The sequence below is a fragment of the Silene latifolia genome, unplaced genomic scaffold (assembly GCF_048544455.1).
Source record: "Silene latifolia isolate original U9 population unplaced genomic scaffold, ASM4854445v1 scaffold_119, whole genome shotgun sequence".
NCBI classification, from domain to species: domain Eukaryota; kingdom Viridiplantae; phylum Streptophyta; class Magnoliopsida; order Caryophyllales; family Caryophyllaceae; genus Silene; species Silene latifolia.
Window position 1 is genome coordinate 1668967 of NW_027413127.1, and position 12869 is coordinate 1681835.

Here is a 12869-nt window from a genome sequence, read left to right on the forward strand (position 1 = left end):
TTTTCATTAAAATTAATCTTTTCATCAAATTATATAATTTTCAATAAAAACTAAACTATACTAATATTTTAATTAAAATATAAATAAAGACAAACTATATACTATTAAATCTTTTATTGATACCATTATTTGAGAATGATTTGACTCATACCATGGATAAACAAAATTATAAATCGTTTGATTACCTACAGGACAAAAAAACTTGAGAGAATTTATAAATAGCAATCATTAACTTTGTGGTATTAAGAAATACATTTAACAAAAAATACATTTCAGCACATTACTCAATTCTCTTGGATTAACTTCCAGTTTTAATTATTTTTTTCTCGAAACAAAATAAATAACGAGAAAAAATGAATAATTAATGAGATATCCCTATTATTTACAGTTCAATTTTATTCAATTTTCTTGAATAATTTTATCGTTCAATTTTTTTTCTCATATCAAAATATAATGACGTGGAATATGAAAAAATTATTTGGGTGTCAATTTAGCATGTGTAAGTAATACAAAAAAACTTTATAAATACCGCGCATTCATTGCGCGGGATCTAAACTAGTTTATCATTAATCATTAATACTTTAAAGTTGCATCCCCCTTAAACTAAAAGAATAAGAAAACTGAAAATTTTCCCGCCTAAATGCTTTTAACTAGAAATTGGGCCTAACTTTATCTAGATATGTATTGGACCTAATATATGGTCTTTATGTGTCAAAGTATCTTATCAAACACCGCAACTTCTATAGTTGGGCCAAATTTATTTCATTTATTATTATCTCATTAGTCAAATATATGTATTTTAAATGTCGTAAATTTTCTATTTAAAACATATGCAGATTTTACTCATATTATTAAAATCAGTGTGTGATTTTCACTTTTTTATTCTTTAAATTTTTTACTCCGTTTAAATTGTTACTCCGTATATTGTAACAAAAATTACAAAAAAATAGTTATATGCTTCAAATGCGTAAAAATAAGCATAAGTTTTTGTAATTAAACTAACAATCTGCTTTTTTTAATCATAAACTTATTCCGAGTAAAAATGTAAAATTCGTTCTATTTTAATACTTAGTATTTTTACACATTAACAATTGTAGATAAGTACAAATAAAATTCAAAGTTTATTTATATATTATTATTATTAGCTCTAATTGTTAAGTTCTCTACACATGACATTCTAAAATACCGTGCTAAAGCACGGGCATCGGCTAGTCATGTTGGGGTTTCGGCACTTGATATATGTCTAATTTAAAGCAGAGATTGAAGGAGCTACCAAAGGCTTCAGTTACTTGCTCAGTTAAGGTAATGTTGTGACTGGCGGTCTTAATTTATGTAATAGGTCTTATTTAAAACGGTATTATGAAAATTTTCAGATGATTCAGATCCAAATGATCGCATTAGTTCTATTAGGACTTGGGAGTTAGGACTTAGGATTGTGTTAATGTAATGTATCATATGTAAACAAATGAAGTAAATTATGAAGTATCTTCCTTTGTTGGCAAGTTTGTGTATTTTTTTTTTTTCCGAAAGTTCACAAATTTCCGTGCCAACGAATTTAAACCGAAGGCACAAATGCTATGGAGTTCTAACAATGACTTTACTAGCTAAACCGGCTAGCATTTGTTGGCTCGGTTTTCCAACTACTATTACAGAGTGCTGTAAGATTCTGTTCTATGTTACAGTTGCTGCATTGTGAAGACCCAAAAACTCGGTAAATCGATTTACGATTGAAATCCATGGCTAATAACTCAAGTGCATTATTCTAAAAACAAAACAAATCACAACCATAATTCCTCTACTTTTCCATGAACCACCATGGCTCGAGACGTCAATCGTAGCAATTTCATGGCTTTAACGACCTCAGAGCTACGTTTAACTTGCCGAACCACCCCGTATTCATGTCAAATGAACCTTTTAAACCATTTCTCTGTGTCCCTGCAAACAAATATAGCACAGAAGCAAATCAAACATATGCCCTTCAAGTTTTAAACGGCCGATATATAAATAATAAATAAATTAAAACACTTACTATTAGCTTTTTAAGCAACTGGAATTTTAGGTTCGCCTAGGTTAACAAAAGACTGAGCTCGAGCTATTCGTGCAGTGGCTGCATGCCATGATACGAGGTGGTTCATGAATACATTTACATACTTGGCTCTATCATTCTGTTCACAGAAATACCCGAGTGTTAAAAGAACCATTTACAGAAAAAAGAACATTTTATACTCCGCGTAAAATGTGAGAGCAGAATGAACGTTAGTAGTTAGTACCTTGTAATCCAAATAATAAGCATGCTGCAAGATTGAAGACACAGACAAGTTTAGATCACGCCGATTCAATCTAATGAATTAAGGCTGCGGAAGAAAAGAGGACAGAGTAAACCGAAAACATACCTCCCACATATCTAAACATAATAAGGGCTGCACCGAAAAGATACAAGTCAGGTGTTAGTTACGAGTCTAGGATAGTTGACTACAGTAAATCAATTGTATACATATTTCAGAAAAAAATGACTTACTATATCATCCCATACAATGGGAGTGATTGCATTTGATGTTTTAACTATCACTAGACGCTTTTCGTGCTTCTTCACTACAAAACCAAAGTCAAAATCGCATCACAATATCATCACTGGCGTATACTTATCGCAAGCTCATGCTTTGATAAGTTAGATTACAATATTTTTGAGCTTGTTCTTGAAGGTCGATTAAATAATGTGAGAAGACTTACAAACAAGCCAAACCCAGCCAGAACCAAATAATGTAAGGGCTGCTTCGGTAAATTTCTCTTTAAAATTTGTGAAAGAACCAAAATCTTTTTCAATCTGCAGAAGCAGTCCAAGCTTTGGTGAATCTCCGCCTCCTGGTTGCATGGAGTCCCAGAAAAATTCGTGGTTCCAAACCTGTAAATTACATATCACGAATAATTCAGCATTTCTGTGTTCTATTCGAGACTTAACTGGTAATCTAGTATTGACCTCCAGTATAATGATTGTGTTATTCTAGATGCCATGTACTACCACCCCTAGTTAGTTATCTTTGTTCCGAGGTTCATTGGAGAATTTCACAAAAAAAAAAAAAAAAAACAGTGGCGGACCAGAAAGTTTTGTTTCTGTTGTCCCGTTAAAAATAGTACGAGTAAGTTATTATCATTCAAAATAAATTTTCCTTTTTAAGCACAAACTTTGATTAAACTCAAATAAAAAATAAAAAAGTTTCCTGTCCAGGGTCCCCGAGTCCCTGAGTCCCTGAGTCCCTGTAGATAGATCCGCCAGTGCGAACAATGGTAGGAATCTCAGCATCGTGTCAACTACTAAAAGGTCGGCTATTGGGAAACTAGATCTAAACTACAATGAGCAGCTTATGCACTTTTTAGTTACCAACGTCTCGCTGCAGAGAGTATTCAGAAATCAGAACTAACCTGTGCAGCATCATTGAATTCGGGTGAGGGGTTTCCGTAGTTGTATGTCACTTTAACAAGCTCATCCATGGTATAGCCATATAGTATGTCACTCTTACTTAGGTGTCTGTTTAAAGCATCCAGGTAGCCTTTATGATGCTCTCCCCAATGTAACTCAAGTGCCTTTCTGCTCATATATGGTTCCAATGCATCCTACAATAAACAGGGAAAAGAATTTACGCTTGCTTTTGGGATCAATTGTTTATGTAAGCATATACACGTGTGCTCGGAACTCTCACAATTCCTCACCATACAAAACGTAAACTATTGGCTCAGAAGGAGAAGAGGGTAAAGGAAACTGTGACACAAAGATGGCCGAGAAAATGGACTTCAGACATTGGGAATTAAGTAAAAGATAGATACAAGGGACTGAGGGAGAAGGAAATTGGCAAACGAATAAGGCTCCGAATTATCCAGCAAGTCAAAATTGATAGTCCGTAATTAAGATTATCTCACAGCAAAACTTCTAAAAGTATTTCTTAGTTTAGTTTTACCAAAATTGAAGGCAAAGAATGTAAAATATTCAAGCATGAAAATCAGTTTCCCTGAAGCAACTTACTAGGTTATAAGGAGGCTTTTTTAGCCCATAATACGCAACTACTTTAGGTCTTGTTCTCCGTCCAAGACATCCTATACGCTTCTGCAGGGGAGAACAGTTTTTCAGGCAACATTAAAAATTTATATGGCAGGCAATACTATAAAGACAAACGGAAGTAGATTGTCAAGTTGAGCAAGAACTATGGACATCTCATTAAAATATATTCCGTACTTTCATAACCTGATATCAAGAGAATGAATAAGAACTACAATAACAACCACTCTATCGCCGCCAAGCCAGAAAAAAATGAACATAACCTCACCCATAGATCCTAGCTATTAAAGAGATTGTTTCTCGAATTGATAGCCAAACATTTTTAGAAAGATCATAACATGCTTGTGCCACTGACACGCCCGTTTAAAGAGTCCAGTGGAAACAATTAGAGTTGTACCTGATAGATGAACCATCTCAACCAAAACCTTAAGGTGATGGTTGAGGCCCAACTATTATAAATATTCCTATTACGCTCCCTCACTCAAATGCCCGTTGGGCTTGAAGAGTGGTTGGTTGTGCACCGGCTCCCCCGTACCGTGTGCTGGGTTTCCACTTCGAAAGTTTTTGAGGGGTTTTGAGGTTGCCAGGATTTGAACCCGTGACCTTCGGTCACACTGGCTCTGATACCATGATAGATGAACCATCTCAACCAAAACCTTAAGGTGATGGTTGAGGCCCAACTATTATAAATATTCCTATTAGTACCCACGATTCCTGTTTTATTTCCTGTTCAGTTGACACTAGCCAACTGTCTCACACACCCAAAAGTCATTGTTCGAAAGAAAAAAAATAAATATGAAGCGTGGCATTAGCAGCATCCTCCTATTTGTCGCAGTATAGAGTACAGTGACCTTCAAACATGGTCTTAGTATCACAATAGGTGCATAAATGCAGATAATAACCAATTCTGAATGAGGTTACTCCCTATTAATTTCAAGTAAAGACGGACAAATTAACAGAATCAAAAAGCATCTGAACTTAAAGCCAGACATAATATGCGAAAACTCAAATTACACAATCATATAGCGTAACTATACACTTCATTAAATGGTACTCCTTTCGTCCCAATAATTTGTTTACCCTTTTCTTGTAAGGGGTATTTTAATCAAATGTAAACAAATGATTGAGAGGGAAGGAGTAATAATAACTACTACGCCATACAACCGTCTTACACAAGACCAATCATGCATAATACTCCCTCTGTCCCGGTTATTTGTTGTCCTTTCGTTTTGGCACAACGACCAAGAAAACAGGAGAGAGTCAATTACTAAATGACATGTGGACCAAATGGAGTGTGAATGATCAAATTGTTCATCAAATGCATTCCTAAAATAGAAAGGACAACAAATGACTTAGACACCCAAAATGGAAAACGACAATAAATGACTAGGACAGTAGGACGGAGGGAGTATATCATTGTAACCAGTGGCAGAACTAAGGAGCTAGCAGACGCGATCGCCTCTCTCTAAGAGTCTAAGCAGTGAAAACTTGAAAATTTTGATTCAGCAGTTCAGCTTATTCAACTCACAAATTCTTGTTTAAGCCGGCAATTTCCGTCTCAAACTTAAAATAGGGTCAAATATGCAAGTGGGAGCATATTTAATCCGTTTTCATCTTAAGACAAATATTGTCGTCCTAATAGAGACTTAATGGAGTGAGTTTAACACCACTATTTCGCCCCCAAACTACAAATCCTTGTTCCAATTTCCGACTAATACTAGATAACACCATACAGTACAGATGTCATTTTTTACCATAACATTTACTCCTAGGTAAATTCTACTAAAATTAACCCAGTAAACCTAGCTAGTAGCAAAGTGTAGCACTCGCTATCCCAAATCTCCAAACAATGGTTAATATTATCGATTTTTGCTACCATAAAATTCTTAAATAGTATGAGAAAAATTCGCTACCAAAAATTTTATTTCTAGGTTGGCCTGAAAATCCAAACATTATTAATACAACTCTGAAGATTTAACAAAAATACAAATTTACAGGAAGTTAAAAGAGTATATATACCTGAGGAATAAAGCTTGGATTTTTACTGGTTGAAGAAAAACCATTACAATGGAGAGTAGAGCCAGTATGAAAAGTAGTAGTAAAACTTCCCATGTTTTATTTTTACCTAAATCATGCAAACATTATCCAACCCAGGTAAATTTATAAGCAAACTAACAAATCTAAACGGTAAAAATTAGGGAATGATTGTTGTATTATGACAGCAGTGAATTAAAAGTGGGAAGAACAATAGATAAGAAGCAGAAGAAGAGAGTGAGCTTACTGAACTGTTTAACTGGGAAAAGTGGACTTCAATTTCTGGGTAGAGATTTCGGGTTGATTTGTGTTTACAAGGCCTGCTTGAATCAAGCCCAGCCCTAAATGAATCGAGCCTCATGCTTTAGACTTCGGACCGGTTCTTCTTCAAATAGTCAAATACTATCCTACAACTAAACCTGTACTCGGGCCGGCCTAGGGTCGGGGCGGGTTGGTCAAGGGTGGATCGGGCTCTACTGGTCAAACCCGGGCCAAGCCAGGGGAAGGGACGGGTTTGGCCGAGCCGGGCTAGGATATGCTTGACCCGGGCCAGGACCAAAGGCGGGCTAAGGCCGGACCGGGCTGGCGGGCCTTACCATTTTATTTTTGTATTTTTTATTTTTGCTAAAATGGCGGGCCAAGGCCGGGCCGGGCTGGAATTTCAGGACCCGGGCCAGGCCGGGGGTTAACGGGCTAAAGGCGGCCGGCAAGGTAAGGTCAGTCATTTGCATAAAATAACGGGCTAAGACGGGTAGGGCCGAGTCGGCCGTCTTGATGGCCAACTCTACCTACAACTAGTTGTAATAGATATGTACAATCGTGTCAAAGTTATCGAGCTTTCACACAAAGCTGTTGAGTTATTTTATAAGTTATTGAGCTATTTTACGAAGTTATTGAGCTTAATAATTATTCTGCTAAACTCAACAATTTTGTATCATAACTCGATAATTTTGTCAATAGAGCTCGACAACTTTGTAACAAAGCTCCACAACACTAAATAAGTTGTATATACAACCGGTTGTATAATACATTAACTGCGGTTCTTATAGGAGTGGCATCTCGACTTTAGTTTAGTTTAGTTTAATTTATATGCCAGATTATTTCTACTAAGTACAACTCATTCAAAGAGTTTTAGTCTAAAAGAATGAGATTTTAATGGTTTTTGCTTGTGTGAGAATTTGATGAAAATTCTCTTTAGATATTCCAACCCGACTTAAATTCACCTGCCCAATTCCGATTTCAATACTATGAATCTACGAAATATCTAAGAAATTGAAATTTAAAGTTGAATTGCACATGATCTCCAAACATGTTTATAAACTTGGATTTGATATTAATTTAGACAATTTTAATATCCATAACCAAAGCTCATGACGTAATCAACTCCACATTTTGAACAACTAGTTTTCCTTTAAATTGTCTTACAAGAGCTCTCTTATTTCAAGCGTGAGGTTGGAGTTCGATTATATTACAGGCGACATAGTGCACTTTAAAAATAAAAAAAAAACTTAAAACGAGAGTAATGTCACCATTTTATAATATGTCCGTCCCAATTAATTACAAATGAAGTAATGAAAAGTGATCATTTTATGTCAAAAATTATAATTAAAATTATCACATTTTTTCGTGTCTTAATTTCAAGAAATATCAACCGACTAAAATGAGAATTTATACATTTCCGAAGGACAACCATAAAAAAAAGTTTCAATTCAAAAGAGAGTAGGTACCAACTAAGGTATAACAACTCAATTACCCAGAGTTGGATTTGGTAGTACAAAATTACAATTTTTTATTTCTTTTGAGTTGGATTTGGTAGTACAAAATTACAATTTTTTATTTCTTTTGAGTTGGATTTGGTAGTACAAAATTACAATTTTTTATTTCTTTTGAGTTGTAATTTTTTATTTCTTTTGAGTTTGATTTGGTAGTACAAAATTACAATTTTTTATTTCTTTTAAAAATCTTATCATCTTAGAGCCTCAAACAACTAACCAACCCACCACAAGTGTAACAACTACCACTCTACTCTACCACCTATAAATAAACTCCCACCAAACATACATTCCTTCTCCCGCCATTTTTTCAACCTTTCAACACTTTACACTTCTCTCCTAAATATCTCCGATTCTCCGCCATGGAAGCCATTGATGATCAACCTTGTATCTACAGAAACCCTAACTCGCCGATCGAAGACCGAGTCAAGGATCTCTTATCTCGGATGACTCTTCAAGAGAAACTCGCTCAGATGACTCAGATTGAACGCAACGTCGCCTCTTCTCACCCTCTCAAAAACCTCGCCATCGGTAATTCTTTTTTACTCGCTCCGTCTCGGAAATACCTGCTTACTTTCGTAATTATACGAGATTTAAGTCGTAGATTAGAAATATACTCCCGCAATTGACATTGACTTATGAACTTCTTAATTGACTTTTCACGGTCTTCAAGACGACACTTTAACCGTATTATTAATTATTAATACGAGTTTTAGATAATTGAAGTCTCAAATATGGAATGTATTATACTGTGATCATTTTTTTGATATAAATTCAACAAAAATAGGAGTATCATTATTTTTTTAAACTATAATGAAGTACTCCTCTGTCCCGGTCATTTGTTTACATTTGGTTTTGACACAAAGATCAAGGAAAGAGGAGAGAGCCAATTATTAGATGACAAGTGGACCAAATTGAGGGTAGAGTATCAAATTGCTGACATTACTAAAATAGAAAGGTAAACGATTGACTAAGACGCCCAAAAATGGAATAGGTAAACAAATGACCGGAACGGAGGGAGTATTAAATATGGAACTATGGAAGGTACGTCCTGGTCATTTGTTTACCTTCGATTTTGGTACAAAGATCAAGGAAAGAGGAGGGAGCCAATTATTAGATGACAAGTGGACCAAACTGAGCGTGGAGGATCAAATTGCTCATCAAAGATATTCCTAAAATAGAAAGTTAAACAATTGACTAAGACGCCCAAAAATGGAATAGGTAAACAAATGACCGGGACGGAGGGAGTATTAAATATGGAAGGTATTTTAGGATTGGAGGGAGTACTATTTACGAGTGATGAATTTCAATTGGTTGGCGAATTTTCAGGAAGTGTACTGAATTCTGGAGGAAGTACTCCGTTTGAGCGTGCGTTATCATCTGATTGGGCTGATATGATTGACGGTTTTCAGAAATTAGCAATGCAATCGAGACTAGGTATTCCGATTATTTATGGAACTGATGCGGTCCATGGCAATAATAATGTGTTTGGTGCTACTATATTCCCTCATAATGTCAATCTTGGCGCTACTAGGTTTGTTTTCTTTTTATTGCTTTCACAAAATTAGTTTTTAGGAGTGTGGTTAGGGGTGAATTATTGGGTATTTTGATGTAGGGATGCGGACTTGGCTTATAGAATTGGTGTCGCGACTGCGTTGGAGGTTAGAGCAAGTGGAGTTCATTATGCGTTTGCTCCTTGCGTTGCTGTGAGTAATTTTCATTTTAGTCGTTGTTAGTGTCTGGCTGAAGTTATGCATACACTATTCGTAGTTGTTTTAGGCCTTTTTTTTTGGGTGTTATTTTAGTTCACGACAGTACAGTTTTGTTAAGTATTTCAATTCAATTCGTACAGGTTTAGTCCAAAAGAACCAGGCGTAAGTGAGACAGTTGTTTAGATGAGACATTTTCAATTCATAGAGTACTTGGAAGAGAGTTAATAGTGGATTGCTTATGTTGTTTAATACTCCCTCCTTCCTTCTACTTCCCATTTCATATTTTGGAACTTTGACCAGTTTTACGTTGAAAATTATAAAAGTTTAATAAATGAAGCTAGAACATTCATGTTTAAAAATCTTTCACAAATATTTTCGACAAAAAATGTAATACATAAATGGAGAAATAGATAGTCAAAGTATGGCGTTGGTGACTACGCAAAATCACATGGGAAGAACATAGAAGGAAGGAGGGAGTATGACTTATTGGGATGCTATGAATACGAATTTGAAATTTGTAAGTGTTGTTGTGTAGGAATGTAACTTGTATGAATGTGTCCTATTGTCCAAACGTTGTCAGTTCTAGCAAAAGCGTAGCTAGTGAAATGAAAATGTACATGAACATGTCCTTTTGTCCAAATGTTGCTACTCTGAAACCCGTGGGTTAGTATGACCCCACAACATCAAGAGTATTTAGGCCACTGATTGATGGCTAGGACCTTTTCTCTTTATTGATGGACAGACAAATTGTGTCTCCTTACAGGTTTGCAAAGATCCGAGGTGGGGAAGATGTTATGAGAGTTATAGTGAAGACACCGAAATTGTGAGGAAGATGACTTCTATTGTATCAGGGTTGCAGGGGAACCCTCCAATAGGACACCCAAACGGTTATCCTTATGTTGCTGGAAGGTGAAGGACAAATTCCATTTTCAACAAATTTGTTTTTTCTCCCCTTCAACTAGCCTGTTGTAGTAAGTTACATCATGCTTTCAACTTATTGGATTCATTATTAAATGTTCCAGAAAGAATGTCATTGCTTGTGCCAAACACTTCGTTGGTGATGGGGGAACTCATAAAGGTATAAATGAGGGGAATACGATAACTTCATTTGAAGATTTAGAGAGGATCCATATGGCACCCTATCTGGACTGTATCGCTCAGGGAGTGTGTACTGTTATGGCCTCCTATTCTAGTTGGAATGGAATAAATCTTCATGCAGAACGTTTTCTTCTCACTGAGATTCTAAAAGAGAAGCTGGGGTTTAAGGTATATTTCCACACTATTATGCCTGGATTAGCGTCTGTAATGACACGACTTATTGAGTGACATTTAACATGGCAGTATACAGCTTCTATGCCTCACTACACATAAGCTGTTATGACAACTTATAGAGTAACCGCTAAAGCTGCGTTAACATGGCAGTACATAACTTCTATACTTCACTGCCTTCATTAATGATATATACTGTGTATATAAATTGTTTAGAAATGAGGTACAGTGTTACAAACATTACCTGCTCAGTTTTGCATTATTTTTGGTTAATGTGAGATCAGTTTATCAGTTTATCATCTATCCTCTTTTACCGTAATTTTTTAATCATATAGCCACTGTGAAACTGGGGATTTAATTTTAAATTTTGCTTCAGGGCTTTATAATTTCAGATTGGGAGGGCATTGACAGAATTTGTAAACCCAAAGGTGCAGACTATCGTTTCTGCGTTTCATCTGCTATTAATGCAGGAATAGACATGGTAAGGAAACAATAATTGTACTTGTATGGCTTAAACTTCTCTTTTGTTTATGTTCCATCCTTGACAGAGTAAGCATGCAGGTAATGGTTCCTTTTGAATACGAAAAGTATCTCCAGGAGATGACCTATCTTGTAGAATCGAAAGAGATACCGTTGTCTAGGATTGATGATGCAGTTGAACGAATTTTGAGAGTGAAGTTTGTTGCAGGGCTTTTTGAGCATCCATATAGCGACAGGTCTTTGCTAGATGTTGTTGGTTGCAAGGTAGATTTAAAATTTTTAGTGGGTTGATGTTGTTTGGTATTCACGCCAGTTAGCATTTATTTAAATTTTTAGCTTACTGCCTAACTGCTTGGTTCTGCGACAGTTGCACCGTGACCTAGCACGAGAAGCAGTCCGCAGGTCTTTGGTACTTCTGAAGAATGGAAAAGATCCAAAAAATCCTTTCCTTCCATTGGATAAAAATGCCAAAAAAGTTCTTGTTGCAGGAACACATGCTGATAATCTTGGATATCAGTGTGGTGGCTGGACTATAACTTGGGACGGAGGTAGTGGCAGATTAACCACTGGTATGTTTTTCTTGGAATATTTATTCTGTCAAACTAGTATTTTTGTGGGTGAAGGAAAGGTGCCAGAGGGATCTAGCGGGGGTGGGGGTAATATTGGAAACCTCCATCCTAATGGAGGTGAGGCTGAGATCAGTCTTGGACCAAAACCAAGTGTTTAGTAGTGGGGAACTTCGTGTTGGATTTTGGTTGAAATCGAACCTGTAGGTATATATACCCTACTCCGCTACTCGACATGTCTGTTTGATTTTTTCTCTTGTTCATGATTGACAATAGCATGTAAACATGATTGCATGCTGATAACACTGTTTGTATTGCAGGAACTACCATCTTGGATGCAATTAAAGGTGCTGTTGGGGATGGGACTCAAGTTGTTTATGACGAGTTCCCATCACCTGACACCTTAACAAAAGAAGATTTCAGCTATGCTGTCGTAGTTGTGGGTGAAGCTCCATATGCTGAGTTCAGGGGTGACAACTCAGTGCTCAGTATCCCATTTAATGGTGCTGACTTGATTAGTGCAGTTGCAAATAGGATTCCTACCCTTGTAATTTTGATTTCTGGGAGGCCTTTAGTTTTAGAGCCATGGCTTCTAGACAAGATGGATGGATTAATTGCTGCTTTCTTGCCTGGAAGTGAAGGAAATGGAGTAACCGATCTTCTATTTGGTGATTGTGAATTTGAGGGTCTGCTCCCAGTGACTTGGTTTAAAAATGTGAACCAACTGCCATTAGATGCGGGAAAAAATTCATATGATCCTTTGTTTCCATTAGGATTTGGATTGAAAACTAAGAAAACAAATATTGTAAATCAGTGAGTTTGAATACCAAGACCGGGTATCTGTGTATATTATGGATCGAAGACAATTCTTACTATTAATGAACATCAGCCTTTTGTTTTCCCATATTCTATTCTTGGCTTTTTGCTATTGGCTACATCTTGTTTGCACGGATTTGAAGCATGCAAACGCCAATAATCAGAGACA

At 36.2% G+C, this 12869-nt stretch overlaps 2 protein-coding genes across 2 annotated transcripts; one reads left to right on the forward strand and one right to left on the reverse strand.

The window, feature by feature from the left end:
• Nucleotides 1-1578: 1578 nt before the first annotated feature.
• On the reverse strand, nt 1579-6327 carry LOC141637535 (superoxide dismutase [Fe] 3, chloroplastic-like). Its single transcript, XM_074447020.1, has 9 exons — nt 6071-6327; nt 4019-4099; nt 3421-3612; nt 2731-2902; nt 2519-2592; nt 2394-2420; nt 2271-2294; nt 2030-2165; nt 1579-1935 (listed from the first exon to the last, which is right to left on the reverse strand). Exons 1-8 carry the CDS (start codon nt 6161-6163, stop codon nt 2040-2042), a joined length of 789 nt encoding a protein of 262 aa, XP_074303121.1. The 5' UTR covers nt 6164-6327; the 3' UTR covers nt 1579-1935; nt 2030-2039.
• A 1759-nt stretch (nt 6328-8086) lies between these two features.
• On the forward strand, nt 8087-12788 carry LOC141637522 (uncharacterized). Its single transcript, XM_074446999.1, has 9 exons — nt 8087-8388; nt 9187-9391; nt 9473-9563; nt 10333-10478; nt 10592-10835; nt 11215-11319; nt 11400-11582; nt 11686-11887; nt 12205-12788. Exons 1-9 carry the CDS (start codon nt 8220-8222, stop codon nt 12699-12701), a joined length of 1842 nt encoding a protein of 613 aa, XP_074303100.1. The 5' UTR covers nt 8087-8219; the 3' UTR covers nt 12702-12788.
• Nucleotides 12789-12869: the final 81 nt, after the last annotated feature.

Excerpts from the sequence above, each read along its gene's own strand:
- LOC141637535 (XM_074447020.1), bottom strand. The coding sequence starts at position 6,163 with ATGGGAAGTTTTACTACTACTTTTCATACTGGCTCTACTCTCCATTGT. Across the intron at positions 3,613-4,018 it reads AAAAGCCTCCTTATAACCTA|GATGCATTGGAACCATATAT; the intron begins GTAAGTTGCTTC and ends TGTTTATTGTAG. Across the intron at positions 2,903-3,420 it reads AATTCAATGATGCTGCACAG|GTTTGGAACCACGAATTTTT; the intron begins GTTAGTTCTGAT and ends TGTAATTTACAG.
- LOC141637522 (XM_074446999.1), top strand. The coding sequence starts at position 8,220 with ATGGAAGCCATTGATGATCAACCTTGTATCTACAGAAACCCTAACTCG. Across the intron at positions 9,392-9,472 it reads GTCAATCTTGGCGCTACTAG|GGATGCGGACTTGGCTTATA; the intron begins GTTTGTTTTCTT and ends ATTTTGATGTAG. Across the intron at positions 9,564-10,332 it reads CGTTTGCTCCTTGCGTTGCT|GTTTGCAAAGATCCGAGGTG; the intron begins GTGAGTAATTTT and ends GTCTCCTTACAG.